This window comes from Parambassis ranga, chromosome 14 (genome assembly GCF_900634625.1).
Source record: "Parambassis ranga chromosome 14, fParRan2.1, whole genome shotgun sequence".
NCBI classification, from domain to species: domain Eukaryota; kingdom Metazoa; phylum Chordata; class Actinopteri; family Ambassidae; genus Parambassis; species Parambassis ranga.
This window is the reverse complement of record NC_041034.1, coordinates 16,063,867-16,083,408: the sequence shown is the minus strand read 5'-3', so window position 1 is coordinate 16,083,408 and position 19,542 is coordinate 16,063,867. Positions and strand designations below refer to the sequence as shown.

Here is a 19,542-nt window from a genome sequence, read left to right as displayed (position 1 = left end):
TGTCCAGTGAAAGACGTGTGTTCTGGGACAAAGTCAGCAGAAGATGCAGAAACAGGAGCACGTCTGGACAGCATCAAACTTGTGCTGGCATGTGGTGCAGTGGTTAGCACTGTGCCTCACAGGAAGGTCAGTAACAGCAGCTGTCAGCTGGCCTCTTCCTGTGTGGAGTTTACATGTTTTTCTCCACGTGCCAGGTGGGTTTTCCCCCGGGTGCTCCGGTTTTCTCCCACAGTCCCAAACGTGTGCATGTTCTAAGTAATCTAATCTAAGTAAATAAAACATTTAACTGCACAACATTCAATCTGTCATCATTTATAGTCATCAAGGTTTCAGGGCTCTAATTATTTTATTTGGTTCATCATATCACACATTCTCAGTTTAATTTATGTGATAATCATCACCTGGAAGAGATTGGAAGGGATTCACTAATGTATGGCAGAGAGAAAAACAAAGTGTGACATCATAATGTGTCCATCCATTGTAAAGTATAGTAAACTGATACTGAACTCTGTCTTTAATCATGAGAACCTCTGCTCAGCTAATCAGAAAGTCAGGCAGGTTTACTTCTAACCCTTATCCTTCTGACTCAGGTACATGAGCTTACTGACATCACAAGGAGGCAGCAGCAGTACTGTGTAGATACAGTTGGTTACTGTGACATGAAGCAGTTCATGTTTATCAGGTCAGGAGATTTGGAGGCTGATCTCAGTTCAGTTGTGTGATGGATGAAGTAGATTAGTGAAATGACTGAAGCTGAGGTCTCATTTTGTTGCTCAGCCACATGTCGTCCTTACACTTCCCTTGGAACTTACAACAAACAAGCCTGTTTTAAAAGAAGGTACACCTTAAGACCACAGAGGTCTTAATGTGTACCGGTAGTTCAGCTCATTTGGCCTTAGTGCAAACAAAGTACTGCTCTTGGTATTGGCTCTAAATACACACAATGTATATGAGTAAGATCAACCTTCAGTAATGTCACATGAATGACATTCTGAAAACACAACAGAAAGCACACAACATACAATCAATCCCACACCAGAGCAGCATGATCCTTTCCCAGCTGGAAAAGTTGCAAAGACCCATTTAAATCCCAGCACCAGTCTTCTGTCCAATCAGCAGCCACCACCTGCAACTCAACACTGGAAAAAGAAACTTCAGGTGAACAGCCTTTCTACAAGGGGAGGAGGAGCAACAGTGTTGGAGCCACAGTGGTTGACCTCTGTCTGGTTTAAGATGTGTCAACTTTTTGTTTGACCAGAAGGTGGAGCACGTGTGTTGTGAAGATATAAGGGGTGCAGGAAGTTTTCATTTGAAGGTTGTTGGGCGGAGGAAGCAGACAGTTTTTTGACCGTCAGGTAGCGTGTCAGGATAGATTTGATCTTATTTCAGCATGTAACTTAACTAATGGTTCTCGTTAATTATATGTGGAGCAATGATCAAACATCTGAATGGACATGACGGTATCACAATAAAATTATTAATCATATGAAGTTTGGACTGTGATTTATGACACGCTGGACAGGAGACGCGTCAGAAGAACCCACCGGCATAACAGCACGCAGTGACTGATTTGGTTTTTGTTGTTAGGTTAGGGTGAATCAAGTCACTATATTAAGTCAAAAAACTTTGCTTATAACTGGGATATTGGAATCGGACTGGTTGATCATGGTTTGGAGCGCAACAGAGGAGGATGCGGAACGCCGGGAGCTGTGGTCACTGTCGTGAGAATGCAAGTCGGCGCATACAGAGGCTACAGCTGATTCGCCTGACGAAGGACGCCGATCGTCGGGAGACACAGGGAGCCACGCTAGAACGCCGAGTGTTGGGAGCCACGCTAGGACGCTGAGCGTCGGGAGCTACAGGGAGATCACCCGGCCGGAGCACGCAGGAAGGACGCTGATCATCGGGAACTATGGGAAGTGCACCCGGCTGGATCAGTTAAGTGGTGCCCGACAGTGCTTGAGGTATGCGTAGCGCTACTAGTTAAAAGATGGCAATTTTTCTAAAATAGGTCTATGTGTGCACACAACATTGAGCGTAATTTCAATGCATTGGTTGCCATATAATACCATTCATTTTACGTGTTCGTGACTTTATGGAGACGCAATGGCTCGTCAGAGGTTATAATAAAGACAATGACGGACAGTGATCAATTAAGTTTGGACAATGTTGCGGCCTGCGCAGCCGCGTCTGAATCCAATGAACGTCATGCTGAAGAGGAAACGGCGGTAAAAAGTAAAAGGGTTCCTAAAATAACCTATAAAGCCTTGGTTGATAAGTTGGACAAATTGCAAAAGGAAAGAAAAGATAAACTTAAAAAGGTAAAAGGCTTAAGGGAGCTCATACCAGGGCTTATGCTAATCAATGATGTGTCTGAGGTGCAATGTGTACTTAAAAAGATCATTAGTCTTTGTGAAGAAGCAAAGGGTGTTCATGAATCTGTGGTGTCTTTAATGCCAACTGAAGAACAGGACAAACAAAATACATGGTTTGGGGCAAAGGTTATTATTGAAGATGGTTTCATTAATGATGTAAAACAATGGTTGGTAAATAGACCCAGTGATTACACTAGTGGTCAAGGTGATGTGCTTGATGATGTTAACCCTGATGACAGTATATCCAACATAGCGAGTAAGCATTCTAACAGAAAGAGTGTGGGTAGCCATAAGAGTGACAAAACAACATCCTCATCACGCATCAGAGTTGAAGCTGAAAGAGCTGCACTTTTGGCTCGTGCTGCAGCTTTAAAGGAAAAGCATGCTCTGGAGGCACAGGAGGAACAGCTTCGAAGGAAGAGGGAGCAGCTGGAATTGGACTCGGAGTTGGCAGCATCTGCAGCTAAGTTAGCTGTCTTGCAAGCGGCTTCAGACTGCCATGTGGGTACCCAGGTCCTAAGCAATGGAATGAATTCATATCTTGAAAAGAACATTGGCCATCAAATGTCTTCTAAGGCACTTAATCCAGCAGCAAACCCATATGAGCCACGAAGGATGAGTGCAATGTCACAGTGTAACATGCCATCTTGGGATAAAGAAATGAAGCAGGAAATACATTGCAACGAAACACATCAACAGCTACACTTTGAACCAAATCTGAATAGGAAGGATGACAAAGGTGACAAGCAAAAGATTGAAACGCACAGAGTAACACAATATCAACCTCCTTCCATATTATCCAAAGATGTGCAGCCTGTGCCAGGAGATGACCAGAGACATGGCTTCCTCTCATCAATGCAGGGAGAAATTTGCACAATTTTGCACCGTCAAACTGAGATAACGGCTACACTGGTGGAACAACAACGCTCTATGTCCTTGCCACAGAGGGACATCCCAATATTTGATGGGGATCCTCTTCAGTACAGACGCTTTACAAAAGCATTTGAGTATGGGGTGGAGTCAAAGGCCAGTAAAGCAGACTGTTTATATTTTTTGGAGCAGTTCACCAGGGGACAGCCACGAGAGCTGGTGAGAAGCTGCCAGCATATGGCTCAAGACAGAGGATATATTGTTGCAAAGGAGCTTCTCCATGAGAATTTTGGAAATGAATACAAAATTGCTACAACATATATAAAAAAGACTCTTTCTTGGCCACAAATAAAGGCGGAAGATATAAAGGCTCTGCAAGCCTACTCTCTGTTCTTGCGAAGCTGTTGTAATGTGATGGAAGAGCTGCAATATATGGAAGAATTGAACCTGCCCACAAACATGAGAACAGTCATGATGAAGTTGCCCTTTAAACTGAGAGAAAGCTGGAGGACAACAGCACATGACATAATGGAAAGACACAAGTACCGAGCTAAATTTAAAGACCTGGTCATGTTTATCGAACGTCAAGTTAAGATTTTAGCTGATCCACTCTTTGGAGACATTCAGGATAGGCGTCCTGTGATGGTTGGAGCCAGGAGTATCAGCAAAGCCAAGTCTCACCCAGAATTTAGCAGGGGCAAAGGTAATAGTTTTGCAACTACTGTGTCAGCCGTGGACTCATTCAAAAAATCTGTAACATCAAAGGCTGCACAGGGAGTTCGTGATTCGGTGCTTAAGAATTGTTACTTGTGTTCGCAGAGCCACCTTCTGGAAGAATGTCCACAGTTCATAGGAAAGAGGCACCGGGACAAAATATCATTTTTGAAGGAAAGAGGACTTTGTTTTGGTTGTTTGCATACTGGACACATGAGTAAGGAGTGCACTAAGCGCTTATCTTGTAAGATTTGTGGAGAAAATCATCCCAGTGTGCTTCATATTACCAGGAAAGTTGATGACAGTTCAAGGAAGGAGCAGCAAAAAAAATCAGCATGTGATGTAGCAGTTGTTTCAGAAACTTGTGGGCTTACAGGGGCCGGGAAGGCAGATGGCATTCTGTCTATCTTACCAGTACAAGTGAAATCTTTTAAAGGAGACAAAATAATACAAACCTACGCATTTCTGGATCCCGGTAGTACTGCTACATTTTGCTCAGAACGTCTTATGCAGGAATTAAATATTACTGGTAAAAGAACTAATTTCCTGCTGCGGACCATGGGTCAAAACAGGATTGTGGCTGCTACTTCTCTACATGGCCTGGAGGTGGCTGGATTGGAAGGAGACTATTTTTACAGACTTCCAGAAGTGCTCACTCAAAGAAGGCTGCCTGTAACAACAGACAATATAGTTTCTCAAAGTGAGCTGAAAAGATGGCCGTATCTCTCAAAGGTCCATATTCCTTGTATAGAGTCTGAAGTTGAGTTGCTGATTGGTACCAACGCCCCCAAAGTATTAGAGCCTTGGGAGGTCATCAACAGTTGTGAAAGTGGGCCATATGCAATAAGAACTGTATTGGGCTGGGTGGTTAATGGACCCCTTCGGGAAGGAGATGATAGCAGTTATAGGACAGGGCTCCCCCTGGCTGCCGTCAATAGGATCTCCATGTGTAAGTTGGAACAAATGTTAATGAACCAGTACAATCACGACTTCAATGAAAGGAATTTAGAGGAAAGAGGGATGTCACAGGAAGACAATAAGTTCTTGGACATCATGGCTAAATCTGCACGGCTGCAGAATGGACACTACAGCCTGAAAATGCCATTCAGAAAGGACCAAATCACCTTCCCCAATAACATGCATATGGTTAAACTACGGTTGCTTGGATTGAAAAGGAAATTCATTAAAGATGAGCTGTTTCATAAGCAATATGTCAGCTTCTTTACCGACATGATTAGCAAAGGCTATGCTGAAGAAGTGCCTCGGCATCAGTTGGATCCTGGAAAGGGGAAATTATGGTATATTCCTCATCATGGTGTATATCATCCCAGGAAGGGCACATTACGTGTGGTGTTTGACTGTGGGGCTGAGTTTGGGGGAACCTCACTGAACAAACAGCTGTTGCAAGGACCTAATCTAACTAGTTCTCTTTTGGGAGTCCTTTTAAGATTCAGACAAGAGCCCTTTGCATTTATGGGAGATATACAGGCTATGTTTTACCAGGTAAAGGTGACTGAAGAGGACAAGGACTTTCTTCGGTTTTTGTGGTGGCCTGAGGGCAACACAGAAAGGGATGTGGTACAGTACAGGATGACTGTTCATTTGTTCGGGGCCATATCCTCCCCAAGTTGTGCTAGTTATGCACTCCAGAGAACAACTGAGGACAATAAAACCCACTACTCTGAGGAAGTCGTTGAAACAGTTAAAAGAAACTTTTATGTAGATGACTGTTTAAAGAGCATGCCTTCTGAGGAGGAAGCAGTTACTATGGTCCATGACTTAAACAAACTTTGCCAGAGAGGAGGTTTCACTCTGACAAAATGGATCAGCAACAGTCGAGCTGTTCTGCAAACTATTGCAGAGGAGAAAAGAGCAGAGAATTTGAAGTTGAGTTAAACATGGACAGAGATGAGCTTCCAGTGGAGCGAGCACTTGGGCTACAGTGGTGCGTCGAGAGAGACTCATTTAAATTTAAGATGCAGTTAAAAGAACAGCCTTCTACTAGGAGAGGAATGTTATCTATAATCAGCTCTGTTTATGATCCTATTGGTTTTCTTGCACCATTTTCTCTACCAGCCAAAATCATGTTGCAGGAACTGTGCAGGAGGAAATGTGGCTGGGATGACAAGATACCCAGCGATGTGGAGGGTAAATGGAAAAGATGGCTGGAGGACTTGGAACAGATGGCATCATTTGAAGTAAGGAGGTGCATCAGGCCCAAGTATTTCGGACAATCTGTTCATACCCAGCTACACCACTTCTCAGATGCAAGTGAGCATGGATATGGCACTGTGTCCTATGTTAGGATGCAGGACAGTAGTAGTATACATGTCTCTTTTCTGCTTGGTAAAGGTAGAGTTACCCCCCTGAAGCAAATAACCATTCCCCGGCTGGAGCTGACTGCTGCTGTTCTTGCTACCAGAGTGGACCAGATGCTGAGAGCAGAGCTGCAACTGCCATTGGAGCGGTCAGTGTTTTGGACAGATAGCACTTCTGTGCTTAAATATATCCAGAATGAGGACAAGCGCTTTCACACCTTCGTAGCAAACAGGGTGTCAGCCATTCGAGAAGCAACACAGACCTCTCAGTGGAGATATGTTAACTCCAAGGATAACCCTGCTGATGATGCTTCTAGAGGGTTGGCAGCTAAAGACTTGTTAAATGGCAGTAGGTGGATTGAAGGACCTGTGTTTCTTTCTCAGGTGGAGACGAAGTGGCCTTCATATGCCCTAGATGTCACCATTACAGGTGATGACCCAGAGGTCAAGAAGTCAGTCCTGATGAATGCAGTCATTGTTGGAAATTCACTTAATGGTGTGGATCGGCTCATCACATATTTCTCAGATTGGAGAAAACTCAAGGTCGCGGTTGCGTGGTTCTTAAGGTTGAGAACAATGCTGTTGCAGTTATGTCAGAGGAAAAGAGAAGGTGGTCTTGTGACACGTGCACAGTCAAAAGTAACACTTACAGCATGTGGTCAGACTCTGTCCCATGAAGAATTGCTGAAGACTGAACAATTTATTATTAAGTATTGTCAGCATCAGAGATTTAATAAGGAGGTGGCTGCACTATCAGCTGGTAAAACTGTGACCCGAGACAGTAGCATCTATAAACTTGATCCACAGTTGGAGGATGGATTATTGAGAGTTGGTGGGAGGCTAAGTAAGGCAGCTATGCCTGAGGAAGTGAAACATCCCCTTATTCTGACAAAGGACCAACACATCTCTGTGCTCATAGCCAGACATATTCACCAACAGCTGAGCCATAGTGGGAGGAATCATACATTGGCCAAGCTGCGGAAGAAGTTCTGGATAACAAATGGAAATTCAGTTGTAAGAAAAGTGATATCTCAATGCTCTTTTTGCCGGCGCCACAATGGGAGAGTTCAAGAGCAGAAAATGGCAGATTTGCCAAAGGAAAGGCTCCTGCCTGATCTGCCTCCTTTTACAAATGTAGGCGTAGATTTTTTCGGGCCTTTTAACGTGAAAAGAGGACGAAACTGTGTTAAGCGTTATGGTGTCATTTTTACCTGTTTCTCAAGCAGAGCCGTGCATTTGGAGATGGCACAATCATTGGATACGGATGCCTGCATTAATGCTCTGCGGAGATTCATCTGTCGAAGAGGACAAGTTTCTTCTATGAAATCTGACAACGGTACAAACTTTGTTGGAGCAGAAAGAGAGCTGAGGGAAGCTCTGTCATCTTTAAATCATAACCAAATACACAGAGCCCTGCTTCAGGATGGAATTCACTGGAGTTTTAATCCACCAACAGCTTCCCATCATGGTGGTGTGTGGGAAAGACTCATTCGCATGGTCAGAAAGGTGCTGAATTCTGTGTTGCACTTACAAGTTCTGGACGAGGATGGATTAAATACAGTTCTGTGTGAGGTGGAGGCTATATTAAATGATCGACCCATCACCAAGCTCTCCGATGATCCTACTGACCTCGAGCCTCTTACACCTAACCATATACTGCTTTTGAAGGGTAAGCCCTGCTTACCACCTGGCTTATTTCAGAAGGATGATTTGTACATCAAGAGGCGTTGGCGACAAGTGCAGTATATGGCAGATCTTTTTTGGAAAAGATGGGTGCAAGAATATCTGCCTTTGCTACAAGAACGGCAAAAATGGAATCAAAGTAAAGGAAACTTAGTTCCTGGAGACATTGTTTTGTTGGCTGATTCTTCTGCTCCTCGAGGATCTTGGTTGATGGGGAGAATTCTAGAGGTTTTCCCAGACAAAAAGGGCTTTGTGCGCTCAGTGCGTCTTAAGACCAAAACAAACATCTTGGAAAGACCGGTGACTAAACTTTGTTTATTGCAGGCGGTGTCAAACTCTTGAGGTTTCAAGTAGGACCAACCGTTGAACTAATTCAGGAGTTAGGGCAATTGATGTTCCCTATCTCAGTTGTATATAGTATATATTTGCGGGGTTTTCTTTCGTTGTTGTTTTTTTTTTTTTGTTTGGTTGTTGTTGTTTGTATTTTGAAATTGAGTAATTGTTATGTCTACACGCCATGAACAATTAGGGGCCGATGAAGATGAAATGTCTGAATCTACAACTACAGCTGTTATGTGTCAGGATTTTAGCCTCACTCAGAGCTGCTCTTTCTTCTCCTCGTGTTTATTGGAAGAGTTAGAGCAATGTGTTAATGAGTCTTTTTGGACTTATTAGATAAAAACACCCTTGACGGAGCCTGTTGTGGTGTCTGATCACAGTTTACATTTTGCTGATCATACTTTTACTAATACTGTAAAGTTATTTTACTCTTATGGTATTATTATTTTAACTGTAGTAAACAATTTTCATCCCTCCTCCTTTACATGTCAGCAATAGTTATAAGTCCCTCTCATGCCATCATCTGTTCAACAGTAGTAAAACTCTCACTCTGATTTATCATTACTATTCGGACTTGTTTTCTCTCTACAGACGTTTTGGACATCGTCTTCGGGCTTCCCCCTGCAGAAGAGGACGACCCTCAGGAAGAGGAGGACCACAGGCTGTACCGGTGGAATAACTCCATGGACACTGATTTTGAAGAGGAGGCTGATGCTGTCCATTTCGCCTCTTCTTTCAGTGACCTGGAGTTCCAGGAAGAGGTTGACTGGTCTGACGACCTGGCCAGTGAGAGCACCATGCAGTCCACCTTTCCTGATGGAGAGGAGCCTGAGATGGAGGAGGAGGACTGGTGGGATGACACGCGGGGCGCATATACAGGGGTTGATGATGTCATTATTACTTCCTCTTTTAGTGTCCCGGTGTTAGAGGAGGACGACTGTTGGGTTGTCGTGATGGGTGAGGATTCTAGCAACAGCTTCCTGCCCGAAGTAAGTGATGACATTAGTGTCCCAGTGTTAAGGGAGGACGACTGTTGGGTTGACGTGACGGGTGAGGATTCTAGCAACAGCTTCCTGCCCGAAGACTCCGAAGACAGTGATGACATTAGTGTCCCGGTGTTCGAGGAGGACGACTGTTGGGTTGACGTGACGGGTGAGGATTCTAGCAACAGCTTCCTGCCCGAAGTAAGTGATGACATTAGTGTCCCGGTGTTCAAGGAGGACGACTGTTGGGTTGACGTGACGGGTGAGGATTCTAGTGACAGCTTCCTGACCAAAGACTCTGAAGACTGCTGAGGACTCCTCGGCCTCCATGCTGTCCTCGCCCTACTATTTGACCTGCAGTTTCCCCAGGCGTTTGGACCTGGATGATTAGACCACAGCGACTTACTGACAATGAGTGAGGCGCTCATTGTACAGTGTTTGCTGTGGTCTTTCATTCAAGGTAAGTTAAGGCAGAGGTAAGTTAATAGTGAATGACAGCAGTTGGAAACGCCTCCGTGAAGACTCACTGATTCTAACTGAATAGTTCACTTTGTTCCCTTTGGCTGAGTAAAGGTGAGTGATGCAACATACACATTTCATCATACTCACTATGTCTAAGTTTTAATCTCTTGTTTCACTCTCTCTCTCTCTGCCTCTCTCTCTCTCTCTTTCTGTTTCAGTTGTCTGGTTCCACGTGGAGGATGAACAACCCTGATCCTGGTCCTGAGCAGCCCTACTTCACACTCAGCTGCTGTAAGTATGACAGACTCACTTCTTCTTGAAGCATGATGTCAGTGTTTAGACTGCAGAACATTAAAGATGTTTTTCCTAATAGGTGAAGTTTTGGTGGCTGGAACAATAAGACTCAGGATTTCCATGGCAACAGATGACCAGGTGAGAAGGATGGATGACCACAGGACCAGCTGGAGAGGAGTGGTGGTCTGTGTATCAGTGGCCTCTGTAAGTAACCCTCTCAATAAGACCAGAGACAAAGTGCTAAAGGCTAAAGCTAGCAGCTCTGACTGTATGCTGATGTTGTTTCTACAGCACCAGAGCAGTCCACCCAGCGAGTGAGGTGAGAATACTCCTCCATCCCCGTCCTCTCCAGCCTCCAGCCACCAGGTGGATGAGGAGCGTCCCCACCCTGCCCGCTCAGAGGAAGCTGTTTCTTGGTCTGCTTCTTCTGTGCTGGTGGCTCTGGGAAGCTCCTCACACACTTCACCTCCAGACAACAGCGGTCCGTGAGGCCACGTGTGGTGGGTTATCAGACTCTTCATGCTCCTCACATTTGTACTTCCTGTAACTGTTCAAACTGAATCCCTGTATTTGTGTGCAGGCTCCATGGACAGATGCTGTCCAGTGAAAGACGTGTGGTCCTGGGACAAAGTCAGCAGAAGATGCAGAAACAGGAGCACGTCTGGACAGCATCAAACTTGTGCTGGCATGTGGCGCAGTGGTTAGCACTGTGCCTCACAGGAAGGTCAGTAACAGCAGCTGTCAGCTGGCCTCTTCCTGTGTGGAGTTTACATGTTTTTCTCCACGTGCCAGGTGGGTTTTCCCCCGGGTGCTCCGGTTTTCTCCCACAGTCCCAAACGTGTGCATGTTAGGTTGATTGATAGAGAATCTAAAATCTAAGTAAATAAAACATTTAACTGCACAACATTCAATCTGTCATCATTTATAGTCATCAAGGTTTCAGGGCTCTAATTATTTTATTTGGTTCATCATATCACACATTCTCAGTTTAATTTATGTGATAATCATCACCTGGAAGAGATTGGAAGGGATTCACTAATGTATGGCAGAGAGAAAAACAAAGTGTGACATCATAATGTGTCCATCCATTGTAAAGTATAGTAAACTGATACTGAACTCTGTCTTTAATCATGAGAACCTCTGCTCAGCTAATCAGAAAGTCAGGCAGGTTTACTTCTAACCCTTATCCTTCTGACTCAGGTACATGAGCTTACTGACATCACAAGGAGGCAGCAGCAGTTCTGTGTAGATACAGTTGGTTACTGTGACATGAAGCAGTTCATGTTTATCAGGTCAGGAGATTTGGAGGCTGATCTCAGTTCAGTTGTGTGATGGATGAAGTAGATTAGTGAAATGACTGAAGCTGAGGTCTCATTTTGTTGCTCAGCCACATGTCGTCCTTACACTTCCCTTGGAACTTACAACAAACAAGCCTGTTTTAAAAGAAGGTACACCTTAAGACCACAGAGGTCTTAATGTGTACCGGTAGTTCAGCTCATTTGGCCTTAGTGCAAACAAAGTACTGCTCTTGGTATGGGCTCTAAATACACACAATGTATATGAGTAAGATCAACCTTCAGTAATGTCACATGAATGACATTCTGAAAACACAACAGAAAGCACACAACATACAATCAATCCCACACCAGAGCAGCATGATCCTTTCCCAGCTGGAAAAGTTGCAAAGACCCATTTAAATCCCAGCACCAGTCTTCTGTCCAATCAGCAGCCACCACCTGCAACTCAACACTGGAAAAAGAAACTTCAGGTGAACAGCCTTTCTACAAGGGGAGGAGGAGCAACAGTGTTGGAGCCACAGTGGTTGACCTCTGTCTGGTTTAAGATGTGTCAACTTTTTGTTTGACCAGAAGGTGGAGCACGTGTGTTGTGAAGATATAAGGGGTGCAGGAAGTTTTCATTTGAAGGTTGTTGGCCGGAGGAAGCAGACAGTTTTTTGACCGTCAGGTAGCGTGTCAGGATAGATTTGATCTTATTTCAGCATGTAACTTAACTAATGGTTCTCGTTAATTATATGTGGAGCAATGATCAAACATCTGAATGGACATGACGGTATCACAATAAAATTATTAATCATATGAAGTTTGGACTGTGATTTATGACACGCTGGACAGGAGACGCGTCAGAAGAACCCACCGGCATAACAGCACGCAGTGACTGATTTGGTTTTTGTTGTTAGGTTAGGGTGAATCAAGTCACTATAAACAGTATAACAAAGGACCATGGGCAGACAGTTTATTGTTATATATTACATTTAATGCATACACTGTGTCTGTCAATGCCTCTGCATGCTTTAGATATTTACATCTTTGTGTTTAGCAGCCTCTACAAACCAGTCTTTACTTTTAAATTCTTTACAGAAACTGTAGAAAGCTGCAGATCAGCTTCAAACTATTGTTTGTTACCCGACTGCTGCTCACAAGTGAGTCAACAAGTCAACAGGAAGGTTAGCTCAGATGGTATATATTGAATTTTTTTCATTTGCATTAGACAGGTAGAACATAATGTTTTGAATTCCCCGATTCTAAGCTTAGATTTAGTTACAACACATATGCCTTCAGTCAGATCAGACTTGTGTTTATTGCCATGGAAGTGAAGAGGTTTCACTCACAGGTTTACTGGGAATTTGCCTTCATGATTAGTGCATACATAAAACAATTAACATTTAATAAGAAGCATGCATGGCTTAAAATAAAATAAGATAATATAACAAGATAAAACAAAGTAAAACAATATGTAATCTAAAAAAAAGGCTATAAATTGACATATGACTTCACAAGACATACAATGAACAGAACATGAGTCAGGGCTGTGATGGCACAACATAGACCCTGATATGAGTGTAACAGTGTTACAGGCACCACATGGATCAGTGAGCTGGTACAAGTGTGCAAAGTACTGCAAGATGGAAAGTAAACAGTGCAAACAGACATCTGAAGTGTACTGAAGTACTGAAGTGACAGTGTAAAGGGACAGTGTAGACTAGTATGATTGATGAGTATGAGTCATTAGGGTTCACACAGGAGCCATAACATTGTATACATTTATATATTGTATTATATAAGTGGTGAAAACTGACACAGACTAAGATTTGGATTCTGTGGATGCCAGATACCAGTGACTTCTGAGCAGCTCATGTGGAGTCATTTAGTCATTTGGGCAGCAGTGGCGCAGTGGTATAACAGGGTTGTCCTGTAACTGGAAGGTTGGTGGTTCAATCCCAACTCCTTCCTAGTCACTGTTGTAGTAAATGAACTGCAAGTTAATATTATTACTAACATGTCTGAGCTTTAGTCCCATCACATCATGTAACTGAGTAAACATTAATGAAACCAAAGTGACCTGAATAAGCCGTACTGTCCTCTTCACCTTTGGTCCCCTGCAGGTCATAGAGGTTCGGGCTAAGAAGAGAACAGGAAGTCACAGTCTGGTGACGGCGTTGAGGACGACTCTTGAAGGTCATTACCCTGATAAAAGCCTGGCTCTGGGAGGCACCTTCATCATCCAGAAAGGGAAGGCTAAAATCCACATTATGGTAAATACTGACACTGTGCACGCTGTGAGAGATTGGTAAGATCAGTGCAGTCACCTGCATCCTCAGTCTCATCTGGACTATAAGTGTACATGTAGGAAGGGACTGTTTAAATGAAATATGTAATGTTTTTGTTAAATGTTCTCCTTCTGCCGTCTACCACAATCCTGTCACTCAGCCCGTGTAGATGCTGATTTATTTTGTGTCTTCTCACCAGCCAAGAGAGTTCTCAGTCTGCCCCCTCAACACTAACGATGACGTCAACAACTGGCTCAAGCACTTTGAGGTCAGTGCTCCCCTCATCTGTCAGTCTGTGCTCGTGTCCAGAGACCCTGTAAGTAAAGCAGACACATTCCAATCTCAAAGAGATGCACGACAAAGGATCCGTTTACACTTGTGCTTTTGTTTTCTGTGTATCCAGGGTTTGGACCTGCGTGTGGAGCATACCCACTGCTTCAGCCACCATGGAGAAGGTGGTCACTACTACATAGACACCACGCCCGACAGCGTGGAGTACCTGGGCTACTTTGTGCCTGCTGAGTTTGTCTATCGCATCGACAGACCCAAAGAGACCCACAAAGTTGGACGAGATTAAAAACAGAACAGCTGATAGCTGATCTTTACCACAGTGCCTTTGATGATCATCTAAGTATCTCAGTATGTGATTTATACTAGCTTGAATCTTCTGTGTTCACTTGTGTTATGTCTGAATTGTCTGTCATATATGTCTTGTAAAAAACTAATGAAACTAACTTTTTTTTTTAGATTATGTATTTGGCACCCTTCAACTGTAATTGTGCCAATAACGGAGATCAGTGGCCTAAACAAATGAAAACAGCTGTATTAGGATCTAATCAGATACATACAGTATGTATATGTGAACACAAACATGCATTTACTCTGTGTCCATGTATCATTTGTTCATGTAATATTCAATAGTCACTGTTGAATATTATACAGTAAGGACTGGTCATAACAAGACGTCATGATGGAAAAAAATAAACTCCCTCTTTCAAAACTAAACTTCTGATCAGCCAATCAGAAAGTCAGTGAATTTACTTTAGTCAGTTCTCTGTTGATGTATTCGGTCAGTGTGACATGAAGCAGTTCATGTTCATCAAGTCAGTAGAAGTGGGAGGCTGCTCTCGGTTCAGGTTTCTGATCAGACAGAGTAGAGAAGTTTAGTAGTGAAGCTGATTTCATCTTGTTCTTCAGCCATCATCATCCTCACACCTGCTGTGGACACAAGACTTAAACCTGTTTTAATGAGTGGTCAGGCATGACTTAATTTACACTAAAACATCATCTGTAGACTGCATGAATAAGAACTATAAGTGAAGAAAGAACAAACTGTAAATTGTTAATATTGAGATGTTGTGGTAGAACCTGAAACAAGCAGCTGAAAGGTTCTACTAGCACTGTATATACACATCATAAAATCAGCGCTGTGATCACACACCAGTCCTGACAGATTAAAGACAGTGAGGTTTAACGATTTCCACACGGGATGAGGCTGTGTGCTGGGGATGTGTGTGGTTCTTTTAGATTCAATAATCTACATTATTAAAGTTAAAAATAAACAAAAACTATGTATGAAATAAATTAGACATATACATACAGGAAATGGCCAAATTGGTCAACACAACAAGTGGGATACATGAATGAGCAAATGCTGGGATGTCATAGTGTGTTGTTTTTTGCCATGAATAAAAATCTCAAATACATGAATAAATGCCTGCCTGTGTCTGACTCTTTAAACTCCTGTCAGCAGCAGTGAAACTTTAAATTACACATCCTAATGAAAGAAGAGGGAAATAATGAGGCTGAGACCGCTGCACCCATCCACAAGAACTACAAACAGCGAAGAAGAAGTTACAGAGTGTCAGTGACACAAACAGCAATCATAGTTTCCCAATAACAAATATGATCGGGACTCACACAGGTCATTTCACTGAATTATCAGCAGGTTTTGCTGAAATCACGTCTGTGATATGAACGCTCATTAAATACTTTTAATTTGACTTTAAATCACTTTATTTTTACTGTATATATTTACCAGTTTGCAGACTAAGATTTAACATAAACATACTTTGTTAATCTGTTTTAATGTGTCCAGCTACAACAAACCTAAAAAAATACCTAAATATCAAACTGATATTTGAATAAAATAATACAGAATGATTCACATACACAAATTCTTCTAGCAGTGTTTATTTTGAATGACTGATCATAATCTTTTTATTACATTCACATATTATATAAAACATTAAATACAATAATAGGATTATGAACTATAGTCAAAACAAGTATTTAAAAAACAGCAAATATTTATTTTTAAACTACATAGCAGCGGGCGATATGACGTCAATAGACTGAGGCTACAAGTGCTGCTGAGACCTTCAGAACCCCCCTTTTTGCACTTGGCCTCTGACCCGAGCAGACCTGCGCAAAAACCTAGAGCTGATACTGAGAGCTGATACTGAGAGCTGAGAGCTGATCGCCTACTACTGGATCATTGACAGCGAAGAGGATCATCACAGAGTGATACTAGGAGAACGTCTGGACCAGCGAGCTACTGAACACAAGAAGTGTTGAACCATCCATTGGAGATTCAACATCTAAATCTCCCAAAGACCGGATTTTGTCTGTTCTTCCAGCTAGGACATCGGCAGCTTCACCATGCCGCCCAGAGGACCCCGCAGCCGGCTGCTAGCTGAGGAGGACCACCTGCTAGCTGGTAGGACTGAAAACATTTTCTTCTTTTTAGAAAACAAAATCGAAGATTTGGCTCCATAAAGCATTTAGAAGTATCCTAGCATAAAATAATGTGTTTCCTTCACCATCTCTGACTGAATTTGTTGATGAAAATGCTGATTTGGTGAAATTTGACTTTCACTCCACGGCCTCGCTGTAAAAACGTGTTGTTTTTTGTTTTTGCGGTAGAAGGCACACAAAGTCTCGGTGAAGGTGTATAGTGTGTTATTTATAGACAGCACCCGTACTTTAATCTGCAGACGACGATTTGTTTACATCTTTTAGCATCTTTTTGGTAAAAAAAAAAGATGGCGGCCGTAGGCCAAGGGTTATGACGCACGTATGTAAACACAACGTTTGTTATTGTTTAAAATTCAAATTCAAACGGTCTGAGTGGATGGCGTGTGAGCTAATGCGCAGACTGTGGTTCTGAGAATGAACCATCACACCAGTGGCTTCAAACTGGACCGAAAGATGAAATGTCTGAATCTACAACTACAGCTGTTATGTGTCAGGATTTTAGCCTCACTCAGAGCTGCTCTTTCTTCTCCTCGTGTTTATTGGAAGAGTTAGAGCAATGTGTTAATGAGTCTTTTTGGACTTATTAGATAAAAACACCCTTGACGGAGCCTGTTGTGGTGTCTGATCACAGTTTACATTTTGCTGATCATACTTTTACTAATACTGTAAAGTTATTTTACTCTTATGGTATTATTATTTTAACTGTAGTAAACAATTTTCATCCCTCCACCTTTACATGTCAGCAATAGTTATAAGTCCCTCTCATGCCATCATCTGTTCAACAGTAGTAAAACTCTCACTCTGATTTATCATTACTATTCTGACTTGTTTTCTCTCTACAGACGTTTTGGACATCGTCTTCGGGCTTCCCCCTGCAGAAGAGGACGACCCTCAGGAAGAGGAGGACCACAGGCTGTACCGGTGGAATAACTCCATGGACACTGATTTTGAAGAGGAGGCTGATGCTGTCCATTTCGCCTCTTCTTTCAGTGACCTGGAGTTCCAGGAAGAGGTTGACTGGTCTGACGACCTGGCCAGTGAGAGCACCATGCAGTCCACCTTTCCTGATGGAGAGGAGCCTGAGATGGAGGAGGAGGACTGGTGGGATGACACGCGGGGCGCATATACAGGGGTTGATGATGTCATTATTACTTCCTCTTTTAGTGTCCCAGTGTTAGAGGAGGACGACTGTTGGGTTGTCGTGATGGGTGAGGATTCTAGCAACAGCTTCCTGCCCGAAGTAAGTGATGACATTAGTGTCCCAGTGTTAAGGGAGGACGACTGTTGGGTTGACGTGACGGGTGAGGATTCTAGCAACAGTTTCCTGCCCGAAGACTCCGAAGACAGTGATGACATTAGTGTCCCGGTGTTCGAGGAGGACGACTGTTGGGTTGACGTGACGGGTGAGGATTCTAGCAACAGCTTCCTGCCCGAAGACTCCGAAGACAGTGATGACATTAGTGTCCCGGTGTTCGAGGAGGACGACTGTTGGGTTGACGTGACGGGTGAGGATTCTAGTGACAGCTTCCTGCCCGAAGACTCCGAAGACAGTGATGACATTAGTGTCCCGGTGTTCAAGGAGGACGACTGTTGGGTTGACGTGACGGGTGAGGATTCTAGCAACAGCTTCCTGCCCGAAGTAAGTGATGACATTAGTGTCCCGGTGTTCGAGGAGGACGACTGTTGGGTTGACGTGACGGGTGAGGATTCTAGTGACAGCTTCCTGACCAAAGACTCTGAAGACAGTGGTGACAGGGACAACGTGCATCCTCCTTTTCCCGTCCAGCTGGCGGATCTGAGAAGTGAGGGTGCTCACGCTGTCCCTGTTATTCCTGATTCTGGTTCCTCAGAGCTTTCGGTCAGTGCTGCCGCAGGAATTCCTCATGTCCCCACCGAAGAAGAGGAGCTACCCGCCAAGCGACCGAGGTTGGACCTTGCTGAGGACTCCTCGGCCTCCATGCTGTCCTCGCCCTACTATTTGACCTGCAGTTTCCCCAGGTGTTTGGACCTGGATGATTAGACCACAGCGACTTACTGACAATGAGTGAGGCGCTCATTGTACAGTGTTTGCTGTGGTCTTTCATTCAAGGTAAGTTAAGGCAGAGGTAAGTTAATAGTGAATGACAGCAGTTGGAAACGCCTCCGTGAAGACTCACTGATTCTAACTGAATAGTTCACTTTGTTCCCTTTGGCTGAGTAAAGGTGAGTGATGCAACATACACATTTCATCATACTCACTATGTCTAAGTTTTAATCTCTTGTTTCACTCTCTCTCTCTCTGCCTCTCTCTCTCTCTCTCTTTCTGTTTCAGTTGTCTGGTTCCACGTGGAGGATGAACAACCCTGATCCTGGTCCTGAGCAGCCCTACTTCACACTCAGCTGCTGTAAGTATGACAGACTCACTTCTTCTTGAAGCATGATGTCAGTGTTTAGACTGCAGAACATTAAAGATGTTTTTCCTAACAGGTGAAGTTTTGGTGGCTGGAACAATAAGACTCAGGATTTCCATGGCAACAGATGACCAGGTGAGAAGGATGGATGACCACAGGACCAGCTGGAGAGGAGTGGTGGTCTGTGTATCAGTGGCCTCTGTAAGTAACCCTCTCAATAAGACCAGAGACAAAGTGCTAAAGGCTAAAGCTAGCAGCTCTGACTGTATGCTGATGTTGTTTCTACAGCACCAGAGCAGTCCACCCAGCGAGTGAGGTGAGAATACTCCTCCATCCCCGTCCTCTCCAGCCTCCAGCCACCAGGTGGATGAGGAGCGTCCCCACCCTGCCCGCTCAGAGGAAGCTGTTTCTTGGTCTGCTTCTTCTGTGCTGGTGGCTCTGGGAAGCTCCTCACACACTTCACCTCCATACACCAGCGGTCCGTGAGGCCACGTGTGGTGGGTTATCAGACTCTTCTTGCTCCTCACATTTGTACTTCCTGTAACTGTTCAAACTGAATCCCTGTATTTGTGTGCAGGCTCCATGGACAGATGCTGTCCAGTGAAAGACGTGTGTTCCTGGGACAAAGTCAGCAGAAGATGCAGAAACAGGAGCACATCTGGACAGCATCAAACTTGTGCTGGCATGTGGTGCAGTGGTTAGCACTGTGCCTCACAGGAAGGTCAGTGAAAGCAGCTGTCAGCTGGCCTCTTCCTGTGTGGAGTTTACATGCTCCCCACGTGCCAGGTG

General features: G+C 43.8%; 1 protein-coding gene across 1 annotated transcript; it reads left to right on the top strand.

The window, feature by feature from the left end:
- Window positions 1–1,727: 1,727 nt before the first annotated feature.
- LOC114446570 (ester hydrolase C11orf54 homolog) lies at window positions 1,728–14,254 on the top strand. The gene is made up of 5 exons (XM_028422222.1): window positions 1,728–1,733; window positions 1,839–1,964; window positions 13,442–13,591; window positions 13,806–13,922; window positions 14,010–14,254. Exons 1-5 carry the CDS (start codon window positions 1,728–1,730, stop codon window positions 14,181–14,183), a joined length of 573 nt encoding a protein of 190 aa, XP_028278023.1. The 3' UTR covers window positions 14,184–14,254.
- The last annotated feature ends 5,288 nt before the right edge of the window (window positions 14,255–19,542 follow it).

What these genes read in the sequence shown, in the direction of transcription:
- LOC114446570 (XM_028422222.1), top strand. An exon ending in GGTGCCCGACAGTGCTTGAG is followed by an intron (nt 1,965 to 13,441) that starts GTATGCGTAGCG and finishes GGTCCCCTGCAG; the next exon opens with GTCATAGAGGTTCGGGCTAA. An exon ending in TGCTCGTGTCCAGAGACCCT is followed by an intron (nt 13,923 to 14,009) that starts GTAAGTAAAGCA and finishes CTGTGTATCCAG; the next exon opens with GGTTTGGACCTGCGTGTGGA.